General features: G+C 45.3%; 1 protein-coding gene across 1 annotated transcript; it reads left to right on the top strand.

Annotated features, from left to right (window-relative positions):
• Positions 1–5,803: 5,803 nt before the first annotated feature.
• On the top strand, positions 5,804–23,043 carry LOC6581935 (homeobox protein caupolican). The gene is made up of 5 exons (XM_002007612.4): positions 5,804–5,926; positions 9,181–9,846; positions 19,044–19,150; positions 21,621–21,925; positions 22,040–23,043. Exons 1-5 carry the CDS (start codon positions 5,885–5,887, stop codon positions 23,023–23,025), a joined length of 2,106 nt encoding a protein of 701 aa, XP_002007648.2. The 5' UTR covers positions 5,804–5,884; the 3' UTR covers positions 23,026–23,043.
• The last annotated feature ends 703 nt before the right edge of the window (positions 23,044–23,746 follow it).

The following is a 23,746-nucleotide window of genomic DNA, read 5'->3' as shown; positions in this document are numbered from 1 at the left end:
AGTGCGGAGAGCGGGTGAGGGCGAGGAGGCGGGGAGCGAAGGAAGAGGTAGCAGCAATCGTTGTTGCCTCCGCTGCTGTTGCCGCTGCTTCTGCTTCTGCTGCTGCTGCTGATATCTACGACAGAACACGAACAAGAACAACAATAACAATTCAGGCAAGGCAGAAGGCATAAGCTGCCACCAATACGAGCGCAACTAACAGCAACAGAGTCACAGATACATACACACACACCTACATACATACAGTGATACGCACGCTGCAGTTGTGGCAACAAGAAAAATACAAAAGATACAAATGTATCTCGTGTTCGAAATATAAAAATCGTTAAACAAAGACTGACGTTGTTCCTCTGGATTTCGACTGGCGACTGCGACGCTGACAGCGACTGCGACTGCGACGGCAACGACGACGGCGACAGCGACTGCGACTGCGACTAACGACAGCGACATTCGCTGTTACTGATGTTACCACAGTATCTATATCTGTAGCTCTGTTGCTGTCGCTGTTGCTGTTGCTGGCACAGTGGAGCCGCGGGTGGCGGCTGCCCTGCCAGCAGTAATCTAGCCCTCCTGCTTTTGCTGCCGCCAGCTTCAGGCATTGCTTTTTCGCAGCGAAGCTTTCTCTTTCTGCGGCTCCCATAGCGCCATTGAGCGCCCGCCTCCTGCGCTCAAGAGATGTGGCCTGCCCGCGCCCGTCCCTCCCACTGTCACCCCCGCCCCGGCTGCAGCCCAAGTGCACCCAGCATCTCGCAGCAAATGTCGCTGTGGTGGAAGCTGCGGCTGTTGCTGCGGCCGTCTCCAGCTCTCCACATATCCAGCTACAGCTGCAGCTTCTGTGGCAACCGCGACGGCATTTTGTGCCCTCGCCAATGACTTAACGTGATCTGAATTTGTTGCCCGCAGGCCAATTACTGTCAAAAAACAAAATACGAAAAAAATGGGCAGAGGCTGAGCGAGATGTATGCAAATATGGCAACGGATATGCCTCAGCTCGACTTGCCGCAGATTTCAGCTCGGCCAACGGCAAGACTGATGCGAGGATCATTTAATCAGACGTTTTATTTATAATTTAGCATTCTCTTGTGTCAGGGATGCAACTTTGTTGATTTTCTTACTTAAATGAGAGTAGGAGCTAGGGTCTTACGATAAGATAAGATGACTTTCATATAGCAGACTGTGACACAAGATGAAACGCTGGAAGAAGAGTGGAACTGAAGATCTTTTGGAAGATATCTAAAGTATGTACTGAACTATTTATATATATAATATAATAATCTAAAATACCTATCTTAAATACTATACTATACTAAACTATTCATAATTCTCATATAATTATATAATATCGGATCAACTTTTAAATGACAGCTTCATGTAAAACTTGATGGAATTTCTAGGCACGCTGTGCTACAGCCTAGAAATTTTTCTGAAGATCAGAAAAGTCATTTCTTGTGCTCTTAGATGTTCTCTAATAGTTGCGCATACTATTTATAGACTTAAGCTATCAATCTATCCCATTTATAAAAGACAATGAAATTCGAGTTGCGATCAGAGTCATGCTCCAATGAATGGGTCACTTAGGCAATTTATCTTCACCAGGGGAATATGGTATACTTCATCAAATTTACTAGATGAATAAATTTGAATATTGGAATATAGATGTATGTAAATATACCTTACTTAATAGATGTAGGAGCCTACGTATAGTTATGTATATGCACACATAAAACAGAACATCACCATTTTGATTTATTTTCTATATTAATCTTATGTTGATAATAAATTTTAGAAATTCTCCACGGCGGCTTATAATAAAAGTTTAGCTTTTAAAATGTTATTGCTATAAAATGTTAATAGGAATGAATGATCAATATGTGATTAGGATTTTAAGACATTTTTTACTCAATAAAATATAAAAAAAAAAATTTTAATAAAAAAATTGAAAAACAAAAGATAAGAGCTGAGATCTCAAAATATTTGTAACTTAAAAAAAAAACTCTTTAGTTATCTTAAGCGCAAATAGTTTAAGGAATTGCAGATCAGCTCTGAATTCCCAGCTTAAATGCCTGGAAATTTATCGTATGTCTGACGCTCGGATGAAAGCTTTAGGAACTCAAAAATGTTTTTTTATAAACCACAAAAATCTCTCAGCCGATATCTTTAGAAATTTTCATTATTTCCATTGCAATTTTCAGACTATGTTTTATTTTTGCAACAGAAAAATAACAAATTCTTATTGGCCTATCATTATTATTTTTATTATTATGATTTAATTTTCATTATTATACTTTGATCATTATTACATAATATATATCAATATTATTATTATCATTATTATCATGCCATGGTATATCATTATTTTCTTTAATCCTTTTTAAAATGTTGATTTTAAGTTAGTTTAAATATTTTTGACAAAAACATATCGGATGACAAGAAATTTATGAAAATATTATATATTTCTTCAACAAAACTGTAAAATACCTGTTTTCCAGGTGTCAATTTCGTAGCCAGATTCCATCTCAAAGTCCTGAACGCTTATAAGCTTATGCGTAAATGTTTAGCTACAATATATGGTCAAAGTGTTTAGGAGCTGTTGTTGTTCAATGAAGAAGAAACATTATCATCAACTAGATTTTTTTTTGTTTACATCAGCCAGCAGCTGCCACACACACACACACACTCAGAGAAATGGAGAGAGAGATAGAGATGCAGAAACTGACAGGATGCGTGGAAGAAGAAGAAGAGTTGCTGGCAGATACAGAGCGGGGCGTGGTGGTGCGGGGCGGTAACTTAAACGTATCTGAGGCTGTCGCAAAACCAACTCACTTACATGACGACAACAAAGTAACTTCATTTAAATGCTGTAGGAATTTGTTTTCGGCGTGTGCGACACCCGCACCACGCAGCAGCAGCAGCAGCAGCAGTAGCGCTTTTCCGAGGGGTGGAAAATGCACGAGCAGTGCCAGTGCCAATGGGGGCGTGGCGGGGTATGTATGGGGGCCGCGATGTCGGGTGGCAATATAAAGCTTAAAATGAAATTTAGCTGCAGCGGCAAACGTTTCCCATTCAAATGGCATACATATGTTGGATACATTCGTACATGTGTACGTACATCTCTCTGTATGTGTGTGTGTGTGTGTGTCTAGGTGTGTGTGCTTAAATGTAGCTACAAAAACGATTCGACAGCGCGCTCTCACTCGCTCCCCAAGCGCCATCCCGTTCGCACCAGCCATCTCACTCGCACGCGCTCGTCTCAGCCGTCTCGCTCGTCTCGCTTGTCGCGGCCAGCCGTCGGCGTCGCCGTCGTCGTCGTCGTCACTCCTCACGAGTGGCGTTTCAATTAATTAGAAAAAGTTAAAGAAACCCAACCCCCGCCCAGCCCAGAAAGAGGGAGGCAAAACAAAAAACAAATATCTCCGTAATAAAATGTAAGCGCGCATGCAATAGCAGCTGCGGTGCCAGCGACTGTGGCTATGGCTGTGCCAGTGGCTGTGGCTGTGGCAGTGGCAGTGGCAGTCGCGGTGTCGGTGTCGGTGTCGGCATCGGTATCGGTGGCACAGTCGGCGCCAGCAGCGCGGAAGATGCCGCCAATCCAGCAACAGCCAGTCAGCCAGTCAGCCAGCCCAGCCAGCATGGTCAGCGGCAGCAGCAGCAGAGGATGATAAAAACTTACTGAGCTAAAGCTGTAGCTGTAGTTGTAGATGTAGCAGTAACTGAAACGTTGGCCCACCCCTTTCACGAGTTTTGTTCATGTTCATCAAGTTTTTCTTATTTCCATTACGGCGAGCGGTTCGCCTCGTGTTGTTTATGGCAACAAATACTTGTACACACGTACCGACATCCAGTTCCAAGCCCCCAGTTGGCAGCACCACCAGCAGCAGCAGCAGAAGTAGCAGAAGCAGCAAGTAGTAGCTGCAGCAGCAGCAGCAGCAACAACAATAACGACAAAGGCAACAACAGTGCGTACAAATACATACATCGGCATTTACAACAACACGCAATAACAGCCATTTTTCTAGTTGTTAGTTAATTTTTTCATGTTCTGCTGCCTCGCTCGCACTTAACACGCGGCAGCTACGGCTACGGCAACGGCAACGGCCACTGCCGCACTCGGCGCGTCCACACGATGCCGACAACAGCCAACAGCCAACAGGCAGCAGCCAGCTAGCAACAACATGCTGAGCGAATGCGATTCGTGGGCACTCTGGCATGCTATCTCGCTCGCGCGCACCACCTTAATGCAGATACTTTATTTATGGTCGCAGCAGCAGCAGAAGCAGCAGCAGCAGCAGATACTTTTTGTATGCTCGCCTTGTTGTTGTAGATGTTGCTGCTGGCCGTTTGCCGTTTGTCGTTTGCTATCGCTGCAGCCGCAGCAGTCAGTTGCTGTTGCCGTGACGCAACCGGTTCTCGCTGTTGTTCAGCAGCCAGTTCAGCAGCCCGTCTCGCTCGCACCCATGGCCGCGTGACAAACAGCCAGCCCACTTTTAATGATAATCATTATTGCCGTTGTTACGGTCGCTGTCGCAGTTGTTTTTGTTGCTGTTCCTCTTGCTGTTGTTGTCGTTAGCGTTGATACTTTTTCTGCTTTTGCTGTAGCTCACTCACACACACGCTCGCACACACACGCACGCACACCGACAGCTCGCGAGAGAGCAGCACACGCACACAAGCGCACACAATTAGGGGAGAAACGAGTTTTGCCAACCGCTGCGCTTCGCTCTCTCGCACACACACAGCCGCAGGCGGCGTATCTGTGTACGAGTCGAGGCTTATCTGTGTGTTGCTCTGCTGCTTGTAGCTGCTGCTCGCTGCCTCTGCTGCCACTGCTGGCACTGCTGCCAGTGCTGTTGTTGTCGTTGTTGTTGCTGTTTTCGCTGTTTTTCGATTGTCGGTTGTCGTGTAATTCCCATTTGTCGTACACTTTGTACTTGCTCAAGAAACTCATGTTAGTCTACTTTTGGCTGTTACGCAGATTGTTCGTATCGTTCGTTCGTCAGCTCGTTCCGTTCGTTCCGTTCGTGCCTGTGCCTCTGCCTCTGTGTGTCAGTGCCAGCAGTGCCAGCGCCTCTGTCAGTGCCAGTGCCAGTGCCCGTAGTGCCCGCAGCGCTAGTGCCTGTCGTGCCGCTCGCCTCGCTCGATTCGATACCGTATTCAGTGTGCCCGTACGGTACTTTCGCATTGCATTGGCTCGCTGCTTTCGCCTCTTTGCCTTTGGATTCGCCTTCGCCAACGCCAACGCCATCGCCATCGCCATCGTCTCTGACTCCAACTCCGACTCCGACTCCAGCTCCAACTGTGACTGCAAGTCCGACTCCGACTACGACTCCAGCTTCGTCTCCGTCTTCGTCTTCGCCTATCCTCGTCTACGGCGGCGGCGGTGACTGTAACCTGGCATAAGCATAAACAAGCAGCAGCAGGCGCTAAGATTCTCGAGCCACGTAGTTCGCAGTTCAAGTCCCATCAAATCGCAAACTGTTCCCGACTCTGGGATTGCTCAACCGTTCAATCGTTTAACCGTCGGCAATGCGCACCAACAAAAAAGTGTAAAACAAATTCGCGCAAGTTTTTTCAATACAAGTGTTTCACACCCACACACACACGCCTCCACACACACACACATACACATACAAAAAGAGTGCTACATGGATACAAAATAATTACGAAATTGATCAAAGTTGATTAAAGAAATTGCAAACACAAGATTTTGGAGACAACTAACGCAAGAAGTTTTTAGTTAATGAAGCAAAAATCGTTTCCCAATTCGAACGAATTGGAAAATTGTGTGTTCGAATTGCGTTTGCTTCCGTTCGATTCGTGCCGTGCGTTTTTTTCAAAAATACATAAATAAATTTTAGTTCAAACTTGGAAAGCAAACCGAAATTAAATGACAGTGCACAGTAATGAAACCGGTGTCTGTTTAGTAATGGTACGTAAAGCTCAATCCTCTATCTATCGATGCTAAAAATATAATCAGTAATATATAGAAACTATTAGAAAATCTGTACCTGATCTTAATGAGAATTTATTTAACTTATAATCGAGTGGTATTTTATGGGGCTTAAATGATTATGCCTGCGTAGAATCAAGATTAACAATAAGAATATTCTACAATATTGATATCGAACAGGAAATGTTTTAATTAAGATTACAATCTTGATTTAATGTTTATTTATTTAATATCCGGCAATTAGTTGCATATAAAAAAGGCCGACAAGCGCCAAGATCAAGATCTATAGACATTCGATGAAATTTGGCATAAGCAATTATCTATTAATATTGTGAACGAAGACTTGTATTTTTTAAGATTAGAGATTCTTGGAAACAATAAGCAGAGAGCTTCTTCAAGGAAGTTTATAAAACTGTTATTGCATGTGGATCAGAGAGTTGTATTCAACAGAAATAAAGATCAGCGCGAAAAGACTTACAATTGCTTTATAGTAATTATGTATAGCTGCATTATATAAGATTAGAGATGGAATTTCTACGAAATTCGTAAGATTTGAGATGGAATTTGTCAGGAAAACAAATAGGAAACAAATGGAAAAATGAAATTACTTCGCTGGCAGATTATTAAAAGAATGTTATATATATTATAGATATTTAAACAATATAAAATATAATAAATGCATAAGATGGAATATATATTTTTTGTAGAAAGATATTTTCTTTAGATAGATAAAGAGGACTTACATAACTTGGTCAACCAATCAGTCTGTCTTCCTTTTAAATTCTGCCCTACCTCTCCCTCTCTCCTTCTTCCTTGCTAAAACTTTGCTCTATAGCAAATATATACATACTATATACCCGTTTATATAGAATTTGTTGGCCAAATCAATTTGCAACATGTTGAACATGTTGTTAGTTGCAGCAATTGGACTTGACAGAGGCAGATCGTATAGAAAACAAGAAGAAGAGGAAGAGCGACAGCAGCAGCAGCAGAGGAAGAAGAAGAAGATGGGATCGCAATGTGCAAGCATTTTGTTAAAAATAAATCCGCAACAAAAGAAAATTTCAAATCGATGTCTGCCAAATCCACTCGAAATCCCCAAATGTCAGCCATACATTTGGATGCCACATTCGAACACTCGTATTTGCTGTGTTTTGCCTCTTGTACATACATGATGCCAATTGGGCGGGGGGAGGGAGATGGACAAAAGCACAGATAGAGTGAGAGAGAGGGGGAGAGGGGTTATATACTACATAACTGCAAACTTAATACAGGCAAAGCGACAAATACTTTGCGGCTGCTTTAACTGTTTTGCTCTTATACTTGAATGCTTATAATAAAAATGCACATTTCTTATACGTGAGTGTGTGTGTGTACGTGTGCATGTGTGCATGTCTGGTAATACGATCTATATAAGAGTGACAAATATGGCAAGTAAATGTTGCCTCTTTTGCTCAAATGTAATCAATTCAACTTCTACTTGACACTTCAGCGCCAACACACACACACACAGAGACACACACACACGCACAGTCGTGTGCACACACACATTGGCACATTAATTACAAATAAGTAACGAGAACAAGCGCTATGAAAAGAGCCCATAAAATGCTTGCGATAAACAAAACAATAACAACAGAACAACCGAACAACAGCAACAGAAACAACAAATAATATGAAATGCAACTTGTAGAACAACAAAGAAAATTGAAACCGAAACCAAATCCGAATTCGAAACCGAAACCGAAAACGAAAAAATCCGAATTGAAGTCGCAGCAAAAAAATGCAAATCGCTGTTTAGATAAAAATTCCTCTGTCACACATAACTACACACAAACAGAGTAAGAGTGTGAGAGAGAGAGAGGGAGAGTATGTGTGTGTGTGTGTTGATATTTAACACTTTGGTATAAGACTTAAGTTTTGTTTTGCTTTGTTTATTCCAATATTCGAAAAGTGCTCGCCGCTTCCATTTTGGATGCTACACTAGAAACTCGCACACACTCAGTGACAGAGTTGTGTGTGTGTGTGTGTGTGTGTGCGTACATGCATACTTATGTCGCTATATTCGTACATTCAAGTAGAAGACATGGCCGACCAACCAACCAGGCACGGATAAACATCGCAGCGCGGCGGCTGATTCAAAGGCGCCAACTGATAACCCAACTTGAAGCGGACTTCATATGGGTCAGAGAATTAATTTTTAATCGCGTATGGCCACTTGAGTTGTCATTTAGCAGCAGCAACAGCAGAGACAGACAGACAGAGACAGAGAGAGAGATAGAATGGAGCGGGGGATAAAGTGGCGTGGAGTGGAGTAGGAGGAGGAGGCAGTGCATCCGTCTATCTGGCTATCTCTGCCTAGTTTGTGGTATCACTCACTGTTTGGCCGGCGATAAAAATCCAATCTTGAGCCTTGGATCATTTGTAAAAGAAAAGGAAAAAAAAACGGGCAAGACAACCGACAACCGACAAGCAACAACAACAAACAACAAGCAACAACCGACAACAACAAGAAGAAAACCAAAATCGAGAAAAGTTTACGAAAGCAGCCAAAGAGACGATAATAAATAAAACTCAAAACTTGTTTGTTGTCTGCATGCCGCATGTGTGCGAATGTGTGTTGTTGTTCTTGTTGCTGTTATTGCTGCAGTTGTTGCTTGACTAAAAGTGTTGACAAAAGTGCGCGATAGGCTTATGTGCACACAAAAAAAAAAGGAGAAAAAACATGGGCACGGACCAAGAGATGCACAAAGCCCGTTCCCAGTTATTGGACAGACAAACACAAACACACACAGAGTTGTTGCTGTTGCTGTTGTTGCTGTTGCTGTTGCAGTTGTCGTTGCAGTTGGCTGTGTAATTTAAATCAATGTTGTCAATCGAAAACATGATTTGTTGTTAATGGCGGCCCCACTTTGATGATCACCTAGGACGCAATCGAAGATGGCTATTAGGGGTACTCTACAGGCTTTAGCTCGAGGGTCTCCATATGTGTGAGTGCGAGTGTGTGCATCTATGTGTATGTGTGCGTGTGTGTGTGTGTACACAAGAGACGCGCGCGCTTATCGCATTGATATTGATAAGGGGGGGCAACGATTTTAATTAAGTTTTGCCTGCCGTACCTGAGGTACAGTAGACAGAGAGTAGAACGAATCTACTGTCTATTCTAGTACAGTAGTTGTTGTGTCTTGTAACTCATTTGGCCTCTCTTCTTCTTCTCACTGTGCTCTTTACAGAATGCCGTTTCAACTCGCCTAGCTGCTTCATCGCCTACCACGCCCTCTTCGAACGCCGCACAGACGCCGCATACGCAGCCCACAGCGACAGCAACGTTGACTCCTCTGCCAGCGCTAGCGAATCCCACAACCGCCACCGGCTCCGGCTCTGGCTCCGGCTCAGGCCACGGTCCGGGACCGTCGTTGACCGCCGCCGTAGCCGCCGCTGCCGCCGGCCTGCCCACTGGTTTGCCTTTGCCATTGACCGTACCGGGTCCCGGCATGGTCACCTCCACAGTGCCGCCGGGCGCACGCTCCGGCTCGCCATGCGCATCAGCCGTAACGCCGTACGGCTCCGCCTCGGCCGGCAGCAGCAGCGCCGGCGCCGGCCCCTCCACGCTGCCAGCTGTGGGCGTCGGTCCGCCACCGGGCGTGCCGCCAGCGCCCGGATCGGGCAACCCGAATCCGAACCGCTGCTGTGATACCGGCCGCACCATCTACACGGATCCCGTCAGCGGACAGACCATATGCTCCTGCCAATACGACATGCTAAACTATCAGCGCCTGGCCGCAGCCGGCGGACTGGTCGCCGGACCCGGCGGCGTGCCGCTCGGCGTCTATCCCGAGGGCATGTCTGCCTACCTGTCGGGCATCGCCGCCGATCAGCCACCATTCTACGCTAATCCGGTAAGTCAAGCTCCAAGCATGCAAACTCCAGCCCAGCCCAGACCGGGCCAGGGCCAGGCTAAACGGTCTGTTCATAAGTCATGCGTCTTAACAATGGTGCAATAAATTTGTGAATTTGTCCAACGTCCGAGCAGAGACCACCGTCGTCGTCGTCGTCGTCGTTGTCGTCATGCCCCAGCTCTGCCTGCTCCTCCCCACCCCCATTCGTCATTTGATCGTGTGCCCATGGCACGCACACAAGCTCCATGGGCCCAGGCTTCCGAACATGTGTTAGGTACTCTGGCAACAAAGTTTTTCTCTTCCTCTTGCTCTTGCTCTGGGTCTCGCTGTTGCTGTTGCTTTTGCTTTCTAGGCACAGATTTGTCAAGAGCTTGGAGCTTGAAGCTCAGCTCGAATGGACCCTAGACCTATGACTTGTGCCAGCTGCCGCCTATGCCTGTGGCATGCCTCTGACCTTTTAGGACCTGCCCAAGGCTCGGCCTGGCTCTCCGTCGGGGTGATATTTCAAGTCGCATTATTATGAGACAGAGAGCTCGCTTTATGATCTGCCTGCTGCGACTGCGACGGCGACTGCGACAGCGACTGCGGCTGTCAGTGTGTTGGGTCTTACAATGGGTCCATCGGGCCATCGGCGAGCGGACAGTGGACATTGGACATTGGACGGTTCTCCTTCTCTCGTTCTCGTCCCTGTTACAGCATGTCCGGCGCTTCACGGCGTGTCCATTGTTCGCCGAATTATTTCTAATAGCAGCGTGTAATTTGCTTTTGTTTGCAAACAATTCTATTTGGTTTGACTTTCCGGACCACATGCCGTGCCGAGGGTCAGCGAGGAGTAGGGGTAGGGGTAGGGACAGGGGCTACGGGTCAGATCTCCCACGGTGACGCTGACCGGATCTTGTGTGTGTGGCTTGCACAATTCACTTGAATTCCAAAGAATGTCGAACTCTCTGGCCATTAGCCTCATAGTTGACACATGGACTCGAAGACAATCAATTAGTCGCTGACCGAGCTGCACTTTAATATTATAATACCCAAAATTTGGTGTCATATGAAGATAAAGTGCTGCTGCTTCTATATAAATCATATTATTAATAGCTTAAGTTGGAATACAAATATTAGAATGAGAATCTTTCTGCATGGAATTTCCTGAATTGACTTTAAAATGGAAATGGAATATTACTATATGAATATTTGATATGGAACTGAGATGGAGATTAGTTCAAGTCCTTCAATCATAAATAAGACTTTCCGAAATGCTCTTATACTAGCTCCAAATATCATATCTGCCTCACTGCCTGAACAAGTTGTACGTGAAATCGACATATATATATATTCTATACCTATTCTATTCTAGTCTCAACAATCTCCTAAGTTTCACTCTTAGATAAGTTGATTTCCGCAAGACTCTGTGCTAATTTATATAGATAGTCAAATCCTACATTGATTCTTCCTCCTTCTTAGGCCACTCAAGCTACAAAATATTGCTACCTAATAGTCGTCCCATTCTAATCCATCTGTGATGTATCCGGCATATCGTAAATATCTCTTCAAGTATTTGCCTCTGCTTGACATTTGTTTTGCGTTTTAATGGCGCACAGAATGGCTTTATCAAATTATCAACTTTTTGTCTAAATTATGTGCTATAATTTGAATGGAATATAAACAATAAAAATAACAAAATTTAAGACTAATCAGTTATAAATTAATATGTGAGACATATACGCATATCCATATGCAATGTGAACATGATTCCTTAAATTAAACAAAGAATAAAACAAGACAAAATATAATATATAAAACAAAAATATGTTAATATGCATATATAGAAATAAATCGCAAAAGTAACTGATTTAGTGTTGAACCAGTTTTGAATGCTGTTTGTAGTTATGTCAAATGAGCTAAAAACTACGAGACGACATTCATGACTTACGATATGCGGCTGTTGCTGTGTGTGTGTGTGAGTGTGTGTGAAAAAATCGATCGACATGCTACTTAGTGAAGTTTACGTTCATTTGTGCATGTGTGCGTGTGTGTGTGTGTGTGTGTGTGCATAAGTATATTGATTTGCATTTGAAGAAGCTTAGAGACTGACGAACAAAAAGCGAACAAAAAACTCGACCTGCCGCCAGTAGCTGCGGTTTAGCATAAATTTTGGCTTTTGTTTGGCATTGTTATAAAGCAGCGACTTACTAAAAACTAAATAACAAAAATCTGAGCAAATGATGACAGGCAGAAGAAAGAGAGAAGGACAGAGAGAGGGGGAGAGAGAGAGAGAGAGAGCAACAAACACATAAAAGCTCGTCGCATTTGAAATTTATCGATCGGCGATCAACAACTGTCGCACTCAATGTGGTTATCCGAAAAGGCGCCTACGCCTGCTGCTGACGCTGACGCAGCAAATTCAAATGAAAAGATATATATAAACATATGTATGTATGTGTATATACATTTGACTGGATGAAGTATCAGTAAGAGCATATATGTGTTCCCATATTGATTGAGGCGTTTAAAAGGCAAACGGTTTCGAATTTTCCGTCGCACAGCTGCATAAATCATCCGGGCGATCGTAATTAGTCAATGCGGCATATTCTTTTGGCTCGAGCGGCAAGCGGCGCTAAACTGGAGCTATTTCTCTTAGCATCCACACACACACACACACACACACAGAGACATTGAGACATACTGTGCCGGGGCACAGGAGTTGTAAAAGTGTCGGGCGTTGTGCGGTGGATTCATTACTTTGACACGAGCTGTCAAGCGGCTGTCATTTTGCCGCAGCACGGGCATATATTTCGTTGTCTTCGGGCGCGACGCATGCTAAATGGTGGATGGTGGATGATGACTGAAGGTGGATGTGGATGTGGATGTGGATGTGGCTCTGCCACCAGAGTTTCCTCCAACTGCCTTTCGCTGGGATGGTGCAACAACGCGCTGTCATTTCAAATGGCAAAAGTACATTTGAAGAGCCGCCAACAAATAGGCCAGGCCGTGCCTCTGCCCCTGCCCCTGCCCGTGTCCGTTGAGGGCGTCGACTGCCGCATTTCGTACCTTATTAATAAATTTGTCAACACGCAACTGACAGCCTGTCCGCCTGTGATCCGCCCCCGACCTAGCCGCAGTCGCAGGCCGGGCCGTCAGTTAATCTCTCAGTTTCGTTTATCCTTAAGGCTCTTCTTCTACTCTGTTTTGTATTTTTTTGTTTCTGTCATTTGACATTGACGTTGTCGCATATGTTGCAACTGCCGCACGCATTTGCACTCGACTTTGTTGCCCAATTAGACAGAGTCCTGGGCGAGTCCTGGGCAAGTCCTGCATTGTGCTCAAGCTAAGCACTTGATGTTTTGAGACCAGCCAAAAAACAACTACAGCATATCAGCTCGTCCTCTCCAGAGTCCAGAGTCCAGAGTCCGGGCTGCTGCAGCTGGAGTATATTGACTTTTTCATCCTAACACTAAGTGCCACAACATCATCAACAACAACAATGCAGGCATGAAATTTCGCACTCGACAATAATCTTACTCCAGGCACAACACACATACGCACTCATGTGTGTTTGTGTGTGTGTGTGTCTGCCGCATCCATATCCTCAGCCGAGTTCCTGTGGGAGCTACTCTACAAAAACTTTTGCCGCTGGCAACTTGCCTGCCAAATGTAACCAAAAAGCAACTACAAATCGCACCAATGCCAACCACCCACGCACCACCGCCCCACCAGCCCACAGCTCACAGCCCACTCGACAGGAAACAACCACCGAGCCGGAGGAGGCGCAGGCCAGAGCCGAGGAGAAGCGTACATGCACTGATTTGTCAACTTTAGAAAATGTCGAAGTGTCGACGTTGGCTTCGTGTTGTATGTGCTGCTCCGAGGGTGGTTGCTGTCCTTAATGGCAAGGTGACGGGTGCGTTGAGCGGCAGGAGTAGCAGGACCAAGTACTAAATACATTTGCCCTCAAACTGTGCACGTTCGTTCGCATTGTTGTTGCTGTAAGTGTTGTGGAAAGTTTTTGTGTTGCTGCCGTTGTTGTTTGGCTTTTTGGCAAAGTTGAAAATGTACGTTAACAGTAAATTTTGCACTTTTATATACATCCAGAGAGAGAGAGAGAGGGGGAGAGGGGAGAGTAGAGGGCGTAGCGAGGGTGTCTACGAGAATGTTTTTTGAATGGCTGCCTACAACAAACAACAAATTAGCAGTCATGGCAACGACAACAACAACAACAGCAAACGACAAGCAACAACAACTTTCACATAACAACAACAGCCTCAGGCGCCATGCCACATTCACAGTGGAACAACTTTATAAGCGCCAGGCGCAATAACTGTCAACTGCAGGAGGCAGGCAGCTCCTGAGGGACTGCTGCCACAAATTCTATTTCATTCAAAGTCAAAGTCAAAGTCCTCGCTGTCGTCAATCTTAAATCTGATACAGGCACAGCTACAGATGTAGATTCATCTGCTTCTGCTGCTGATTCAGATGCTGTTGCTGATTCCATTCATTCTTCGGAAGCGGCTCGTTCCAATGAGTACAGACAGGAATGCGCTGCGTAAACGTGCGTTTATTTTTAAATCGAAGCAGCAATTAATTAACTCGACCCGTCATTACGCGCATCATTCGCATCGCGGCGCATCAGGCGACAGACCACAGGCAAACCACAGCACTGCACCCATATCCCATGCCCCTGCCCATGGCCATGCCCCAAACTGGGAGCTACGTGGAGCCACCTCCAGTGCCGTCGACGTGTCGCCCAATTGTCGATCTCGCGTAATGTTCGTGGGACATCCATTGAGGCTGGCGTGAAGCGCAGACAGCGCCTTAACAATGAAAATCAGCTGAATACCCTGTTTTTTTTCTACTTCTCCTTCTTTTTCTTCTTTTTTCATTCTCATTTTCATTTTCGAGTTTGCTTTTTTATTGAGTTTTATGAATTAATTAATTTACCCGCGAAATCGCACCCGCCAATGCGTGAACCGATGCGTTGCCAATGCCGCCAACGTGTTGGCCGTACAATGGTATTGATACCTCAAAGTACAGTAACAATTTGTAAGCAACTTTTTAATTTAAAGTTGCTTGCGAATGCGCTTTTGCCTCCGCCTGTTAAGTACTGCAATGGGCTTTGAGCTGTAGAGTCGCCAAATTAAATAGCTCTAATTGGCCAACATTCAAGCTTTGCTTACATCATTCATGGGCTTGCAGTCGATAAAGTTAACATTCACTTGACAGCAGGCTAAAATATATTTGTCATGAGCTTTGCAATGAATAAGTGATAATTTGAATAAATATACAAATATTCGGAATATTTAACTTAATTAAGGAATTCATTAAAAATTGGAGAAAGAAATTAAAATTCGTTTATCTGCAGGATAAATTAGTTAGATATGAAGCAAAGTAAAACAAACAAAATTAGATTGCAGAATAAATACTTATTCCATTAAATAAGTGAAACCTTGAATACATTTATAAATATCTTAACTCTGATTACTTGATTTAATTAAAGAGCAAATTCATTCAGTACAAAAACTAAAGCTTACTTAATTGCAAGTTAAATAAAATTATCATGAGCTTTGCAATAAACATATGAAATTGCTAAAATTAAATCAAATTTATGTAAAGACTTGTATATTTAATTCCTGTATAAAATACTTTATTTTAGCAGCAGAATATTTTAATGAAAGTCTTTAATATAAACTTTACAATCAAAATGTTTCATAAAAGGAAGGAATTAAAAAAAAATAATAAATAAATATAAATTTTATTAAACTTCAGATTAAACTGAAATCTTCAACTGCAAATTTTTACTGCTGAAAAATTCGCACAAATAAATTATAATATTATTAGTTCTACAAAAATTGAAAATGAGGAATGATAGTAGGGAAATTGATAACTCGCATTTCGAACATAATTCAATAATGAGGAATAACTTCCTGGTAACGTTGGCGAGTGAGTAGCTACCTAAATGTATATATCAGTTACGAACGGCTCGGCGCGCACCGTGTTCTGGTCTAAATGCTGTGGCGCAGTAATGGATGCCGCTGCGGCAATGTAATGTTGCGCTTGTTGCACTACCAGCAATAATAAACGCAAAACGTAGTTGCACACACATGTCGACTGTTCATGTTGTTCATATTTTGCATCGCACGCAAAAATCTGGGCGAGCTGTTAGCCGGTAGCGAAGGTGGAGCTGGAGGTGCACCTGGAGGTGGAGCTGGAGCTGGAGCGAACGAACGAACGGTTGCCGTGCTCCTATGTAAGTAGTAGCAAACGCAACAATTTATGGGATGTTGCACCGAATGCGCTTCACTCGCATGTCCATGTCCATGTCCATATGCAGCACGCACTCCACACACAGACACACACACACACGTACACACACACAGATAGAGTGAGAGGAAGAGATACTTTTTGGTTATTTGCGGCTGCTGTTGCTGAACATGTTGCACGTTGCACGTTTGATAGCCGAATGCGATTATTGTAAAAGTTGTAAAAATGTAAACCGGTTCAGCGGAGCGACCCTTGCGATTCATTGAGGAATCGGGAATCGGGAATCCGAATCAGAATCAGAATTGGACGCGGATGCGGAATCGCCATCGGTATCCAACTGCAGCAGTCCAACTGGTAATTGATCGCTCGACGGCAACTTTCGACCTTCCGCACGCCGACTTGTGTATTTGTGGATGTCGAGAGCTGTAATTTAATATTGTCAGAGTTGGCCAAAAGGTTGTAAAACGTTTTGCTAAATGACTTCTGCGAACTGCACGTTACGAGCGCTCTTCCCGGCCGTAGACCTGTCAGTAGACACAGCAACCACAGCCGATCTCAGTCTTCTGTCTTCCGTCTGCCGTCCGCCGTCCGCCGTCTGTTGTCTCTTCGTCTTTGACTCTGTCGCCGGTTATCAGTCTCTATCGCTGCTTCGACTCAAAAACTCACCACATGCTGGGCATGCGAACCTTCGACGAACCTTTGCCTCTACCGTTGCCAGCTAGCCGTTCCGATTGCCTTTGATAGTCAGGCTAAACGGCAAAACAAACGGCTAAACATTCTCATATTGGCGACACACAAATATTTCCGATTTGCTGTCGTCTCGCCAAAGGGCCAAAGGGACGGCCCAGCTTTCCAGACCAGACCAAGATAACAACAAATACAACTACAACAACAACAACTGCAAATGCAACTGCAACTGCAACAACTGTTGTCAGCCGCCTCAATGTCGCATGCAATTCGCATATTTCACATGCGAACGGAACTCCCTGCCCTGGCACATGGCACATGGCGCAGCTACAATGGGCTTCCCGTGCGTTGCCATGTACCGAGATGTGTATCAATCCCAGAGTTTACATCATGTTCAAGCATTGATGACCTTTCGCTGCCTCTGCACAGATACCCTCTAAAAGCCAACGGCCATAAATTGTACACCTAGTCGGAATTTATGAGCAGTCATGGCATCAATCATTGGGAGTTTGATTAGCTCTATGAGGATCATGAATATAAAACTGTCTTAGGGAATTATTTCTTCAATGAGTGACTTACATCAACTTCAAAAAGTTCTGAATTCCATTCGCCAACCATTATTACTTATAAGTTCTACTTCATTCAAATTTGCATTACTAATTTACACGTATTTTTAATTTAATAACACTTTTGCGTTTACATCATGCTCAATCAATAGCTAAGCTTGAACATCTTCATTCTTATGAAATTTTACCTCTACCGAGTTGCTTGTATTTGTATTTCTTATCTTACCACCGATGCTACCCAATATCTAAGTCAATCATTCACATCAATCATTTTGCTTACATCAGCTTCCATCGTTTGCCTCTATAAGTGAATCTTTTTAGTTGCGTTATATAAAATATAGCTCTCATTCACAGCTACATTTCGTACATCAATCATGTTCAATCAATCAATCACAGATGCACCTTTATATGCTCTTATACACGTTACATATTTTAACACTTTTCCACTAATGTATACCAACCTCAAAATACTCAAATTTTTATTGAATTGATTATTGATCAATCATCTTTCTCTCTAGTCATCTCCTACCAGCTGCGCTTAATATACCCCGTAATAAATGCTAAATGCTAAATGCTGTCACACCTTTGGCTTACGTTCATCGTTTTCTCTCTTTTTTATCGTAGTCAGCTTTCTGTTATCATTGCAGCAGCTGCTCTTCACTTCAGTTGCCACTTATCCCCCTTCCTCTCTCCCTCTCTCTCGCTCTCTCAATCTACGTTTCCCTTTGCTCTCCCCTTTTGGCTACCTTTTCTGTCTATATATGTGTGTGTGTGTGTGTGTGTGGTGCAATCTTTAGCCTGTTATCACTTGGTACACGACAAACAGCTGACATCGACATCTGTCGCAGTGAATTTAGACAAGACTAAATTACTAAATGTGTATATAAGTAATTGTCATGTTACACTTAATCAACAATTTACACACACACACACATGTGCTTTGGCTTTTGTGATTTTAATTACGCGGCGTGGCACAGAGATTTCTATAGGCTGACATATGTATGTTTCATTTACTCGCACGCTCGTATTATGTACAGCGCTCATGTATTCGCATCTCATTATCAAATTAAATAGCTGTAGCTGTAGCTGTAGCTGTGAATCCAAAGTATCTGTCTATAATTATGCACACATACACACATAAATATATAGCGAATAGAGCTGTGCAGACGTGGACGCGGATGCGAACGCCTTTTGGTCACGTCTTGTCCTCATGGTCTGCTGACTGCTCTGGCATTATCAGTTATCACTGAATATGTACGATGGGCAGGCTTGCATAAAATATGAGTTGAAATAATGGGATTCTGGAAGACTAAAGGCTAAAGACTGTAGACTATAGACCATTGACTAAATTCAAAATATATGAATTGCATTTATTTATCGATAATATTTCCTATATGACTTCACTGCATATAAATTCCACAAAAATACCATTCTCTCCCATCGTTCGGACTTCGTGCCGTTGATAAGGTATACCTCTTAAAAACTCAAGCTGAAAGCGTAAAATATGTACTAATGATTTGTTTAACATGATTTTTAATAATTTCGGTTCAAGGTCTCGGCAAGTGGTCAAACAGTTCAAATTCTACCGCAAAAACTCAGACATGATAATCGTATATAGGTTATTTATTATATTGAATCTTTGAGTCTTTTAAGTGTTCGACTAACAATATTTCACTATTTCCATTGCAGGCTGGCATCGATCTGAAGGAGAATCTAGTGGCCGGCGGAGCACCCTGGCCATATCCATCGATGTATCATCCGTATGACGCAGCCTTTGCCGGTTATCCCTTTAATAGGTAAGCGCAGCGCTTGAATACCAAACACTTGACATTGAGCGAACCGATTTGCTAGTAGAAAAGAATATATATACATCTATATATGTGTGTAGTAAGAAATAAGAAAGAGACTCGGCTTGGCGAGAACTCGAACGGTGGTCCGACAGGCGATCAACGCCAACACATCACAGCCCGGAGACGTGACCAGCACATGAAAAGAGGCAAATGCTCAACTAGGGCGCGGCCCTGGCCACAAGCCAGTGCTGGCAGGAGTTGGTCGGCCGGCCGGCTGGCTGGCCAGAACAGTGTCTGTCGAAAGTTGTGCCACAGTTGCGTGCAGCTGCATTCAAAATGCAGCCCAAATACGGCGTAAAAAGTAAAAGCCAATCGCATTGGCACGCAGCAGCAGCAGCAGCAACACAAATAAAATAAACATACTTAAGTATTTGATTTTCTATCATTAACAACAATTTATTTGCTTGTAATTGATGAGCGATGGGCGAAGTGGAGAGCCGCTTCCGTCGGACAACGCATCGCATCGCCAGCAGCAGCAGCGGTAGAGGCGGCGGTAGAGGCAACGGCAGCGCGGCATTCACATAAATTTCCGAAACAGAGTTGTTCGATTCGACCATTGACAACATCCCGTCACGTCACGTTTCGCCAGGTAGAGTGCTGGCTGCGTCGTACTCTCTTCATTGTTTCCACTCGTAATTGACACCCATAACAAAAATTTGAAAGTTGAGTCATGTCGTTGCAGTTGCTGCCGCTGTTGTTGTTGTTGCTGCAGTTGCTGCTGTTGTTGTTGTTGTCTATCGAATCATATTCACAATAAATCAATTTTGAGTTATTTCACTGTGACGTGCCAAGCAGTCGACCCACTGGCGAATGCGATTCCCCATTCAGTGGGTTAGCTTCAAAGAAATGTAGCCCCACCTTGTTCGATTCAAAAGTGGGCGTGAACACAGCCCCGATTTGTTGCTTTATTGTTTGACAATCGGCAGCCAGCATCGATATATATATACAAATATGTATATATGTATATTTGTGTATATTTGTGTGTATGGCCCGCCGGACGTTGATAGGAAAATTAAAAAAATTTATTCAACTGTCAAGTGATCAAAGGCAGAGAGTGGCTGTCGGCGCAGGTGTTTTGCACTCGGCGACACTTCGTTTTCAAATTTAAATTAATTAATTCAACGCACACAGCGACAGCAGCAGAGACTGCGAGAGTGCCTCGCCAGAGGTAGAGGCAACTGCCGCGAAATGGCATCAGTATCCAAGTCCGTCCACCAGTTGTGCAGCTGGCTGGAAACTACAAATGGGACAGCTACATATGTACGCATATCTGTTGTTCCGCTGCCGACGCCGCTGCCGCCGCCGCTGTTGCCGCTGTTGCTGCTGTTGCTGCTGCTGCTGCTGCGGCTGCTGTCTATGGATGCAGTTGCACACACTCATGCATATGTCCATGTTAACTGGCCACAAAAAACGATAAAGGACAGTTGCTGTACTCACACTCGCACAGGCATAGGCGCGCGCTCACACTGATGCCCCATGCAATTACCATGGTCAGCCCCGAAATGTGTTGCACAGACCGCAAAGCTGCACATGTGTACATAAATGTAGCTCGGGCACAGACTGCCGGCCAGCGGCCAGCGGCCGACGGCCAACGGTCATTGGACAATGGACAATGGGCTGGCAAATGTGTTTATTATAAACAAATGTTCCGCACAAGTGCTGCGAATGGTCTGGCCCCCAACGACGCGACGATGCTCCTCTCTGAAAGCCGCACGCAGCATTGCAAGCTGCATTTTAAATCAGCTCCGGGTCTATTCGATTAGCCGACCTAGGGCTAATATTTTGGTCCACTGTGTGGGGCTTGAACTGCCGACGGCCTTTGAGCAGTTCTTTAGTTAGGGATTAATGCTCCACCTATTATTTAGGACACCAGTGTATCAATCAGCAGCAGCAGCACTAGCTAATCTCTTAGATTGTACATTTTTAGCAACTCAAGCAGCCGACGGCAATTTGCTTATTCTGTTGACATTCCCTGGGCAATTATATTTACCACTAGTGTACTACTCCTATGGGAGTCCCCTATGCCATTTCACCTGCTCTTAAGAACAAAACAGCTGAGCCCTTATTAGCTTAATGAGCTCATTCATTCACTCCAATTCTCTTGCTTGCCAACTATTTTTGCCACTAGTGTACTACTCCATCCTGCTGACCAGCTCAACTGCCATTGGTCAGCTGATTTATGTCTTGAGCTGTAATTCTCTTGCTCGGCCACTATTTTAGCCACCAGTGTAGAGCTCCTACAGGGCATGAGGTCACTCGACTTTGTCTACTCACTCTCGCAGCCGATTCTAATCGCCTTTTACTCATTAGTTTTGCCACCACTATCTCGCTCTCAATCTCTCTCTCTCTCTCTCCACATTGAGTGCCACAAGCATTTGCTAATCCTTTCGACTTTTCTCTCTCAACTTGATTGCAGCTATGGCATGGACCTGAATGGGGCCAGGCGAAAGAACGCCACGCGCGAGACGACGTCCACGCTGAAGGCCTGGCTAAACGAGCACAAAAAGAATCCTTATCCCACAAAGGGCGAGAAAATAATGCTGGCGATTATCACAAAAATGACGCTGACCCAGGTGTCCACCTGGTTCGCGAATGCGAGAAGAAGACTGAAAAAGGAGAACAAAATGACCTGGGAGCCCAGGAATCGAGTCGATGACGACGATGCCAACATCGACGACGACGATGACAACGACAAGAACACGGAGGAGAATGATTTGCTAGGTAAGCCAAGAACTCCGATCCCAATCCGATAGCTACATACCTATATGCATTCCCATGTCCATTGAAACTTCGAGTTACCTTATATTGATTTGTCTTTCATTTAACTCTTTGCAGATGCCAAGGACTCGGGCCTGGGCTCAAACGACGACAAGGAGCGCATGGGGCGACTGGGCGACATGATGACTGACCGTCCCGGCGAGAGCAACAACAGCGAGTGGTCCGAGTCGCGGCCTGGCTCGCCGAATGGATCGCCGGACCTGTACGACCGGCCAGGCACCCATCCGCTCTTCCATCCCGCCGCCCTGCATCACCACTTCCGCCCCCCGACAGGCTCGCCCCCAGACATCGCCGCCTACCACCACCACCAGCAGCAGCTGCTGCAGCAGCACGCCCAGCAGGCGCAGCAGAACTCCCTGCAAACGGCAGTGGGGGCAACTGGCGGCAGTCTGGCCGTCAAGCCGCGCATCTGGTCGCTGGCCGACATGGCCAAGGATGGCAAGGAGTCCAGCTCAGGCAAGGAAAGCTCGCCCGCGGGCGAACTGCCGCCATCCCAGCCACCGTTCTACGGGCATGCGGGCCAGCACCAGCATCCGTCTCCTGGCAAGATACTCTCCCCGCTGGCCGCTCGCATACCCAACTATGCGCCGTACGTGCGTCCGGATCTGTACCGCGGCTTCTACGGCCCGGCGGCAGCAGCTGCCGCACACCTGAGCGCGCCCACGCAGGAGTTTCTCGAGCACCAGCGGCACTTCGGGGCCAGCTTGGCGGCGCACAACGGACTCGGCATGAATCCGCTGCTGTGGAAAGCGGCCGTATCGGGCGCAGCCACCGGACAGCACTTTGCGCCGCTCAGCCTGACGACCAGCAGCAATGTGGGCGCAGCGCAGGTGGCACCGCCGCCAGGTGCGTCGCCCTCCGCCTCCAGCTCGTCCTCGTCTATGGGCTGCGATGTGGTGCACATACCCACCAGCAGTGCCCATTCGGCGGCACAGCACATGATTGGCCCCATCTCGAGCAACTCGACTTCGTCGTCGTCGTCCTCCAATTCGGGCAAGATCTCGCCTGGTGTGAATGTCACCAGCCTGAGCGGCAAGCCATGACACCCAACGCAGCCAGATTCAGCATCAGCTTCCGTATCCGTATCTGCATCCGCATCCGTATCAGCATCCGCATCCGTGTCCGCGTCCGCATCCCCCGATCCGTACACCACATTGCCGCCGGCGGTGGCCAATGGATCGGGCGCATCACCGATCTCGGCATTCCGGTCGCTGTCGCTGATCGCCATACGGGAGCACCACCTGCAGCAGCAAGCACCAAAGCTGGCGCTGCTACGGCCGTAGCCACCTACTACGGTCGTAGTCTAAGAAAAGTAAAAACAAAAACGGGGGAAGGCAATTCAGCCAGCAGCGCGCCTAGCTATCGAGCTATCGATCTACCGAACTATCGATCTATATATGGTATATAGGACGGTTTGGATAGTCGACGCAGATCGGGCTACTTTCGGACAATAATTTACATGTGATTATTCGGTATTTTGATTAACGCCGCTTACACCAAATAGCAAGAATCATCCCGCTGGCGCTGGGCCCAATCAGTCGGCATTGGACTGGCCGCCATCCTGTCAAAGGACTCTGTGCAATTTTTTGTGGGAATGCAAATCCTAAATCTAATTGAAAATACATTAATTTTAATACATACAACTTACGCAATCAGAGCTTATAGGAAGTAAATTTGTAAGAGTTAGTGAAAAACGACCCCAATGACAACTAGAAACGAAAAAAAATGAGAAACACACAAGATATACCCAGCTTCGATGTGTAC

Source organism: Drosophila mojavensis, unplaced genomic scaffold (assembly GCF_018153725.1).
Source record: "Drosophila mojavensis isolate 15081-1352.22 unplaced genomic scaffold, ASM1815372v1 contig_74, whole genome shotgun sequence".
Classification (NCBI taxonomy): domain Eukaryota; kingdom Metazoa; phylum Arthropoda; class Insecta; order Diptera; family Drosophilidae; genus Drosophila; species Drosophila mojavensis.
This window is presented reverse-complemented; position numbering and strand designations above follow the sequence as displayed.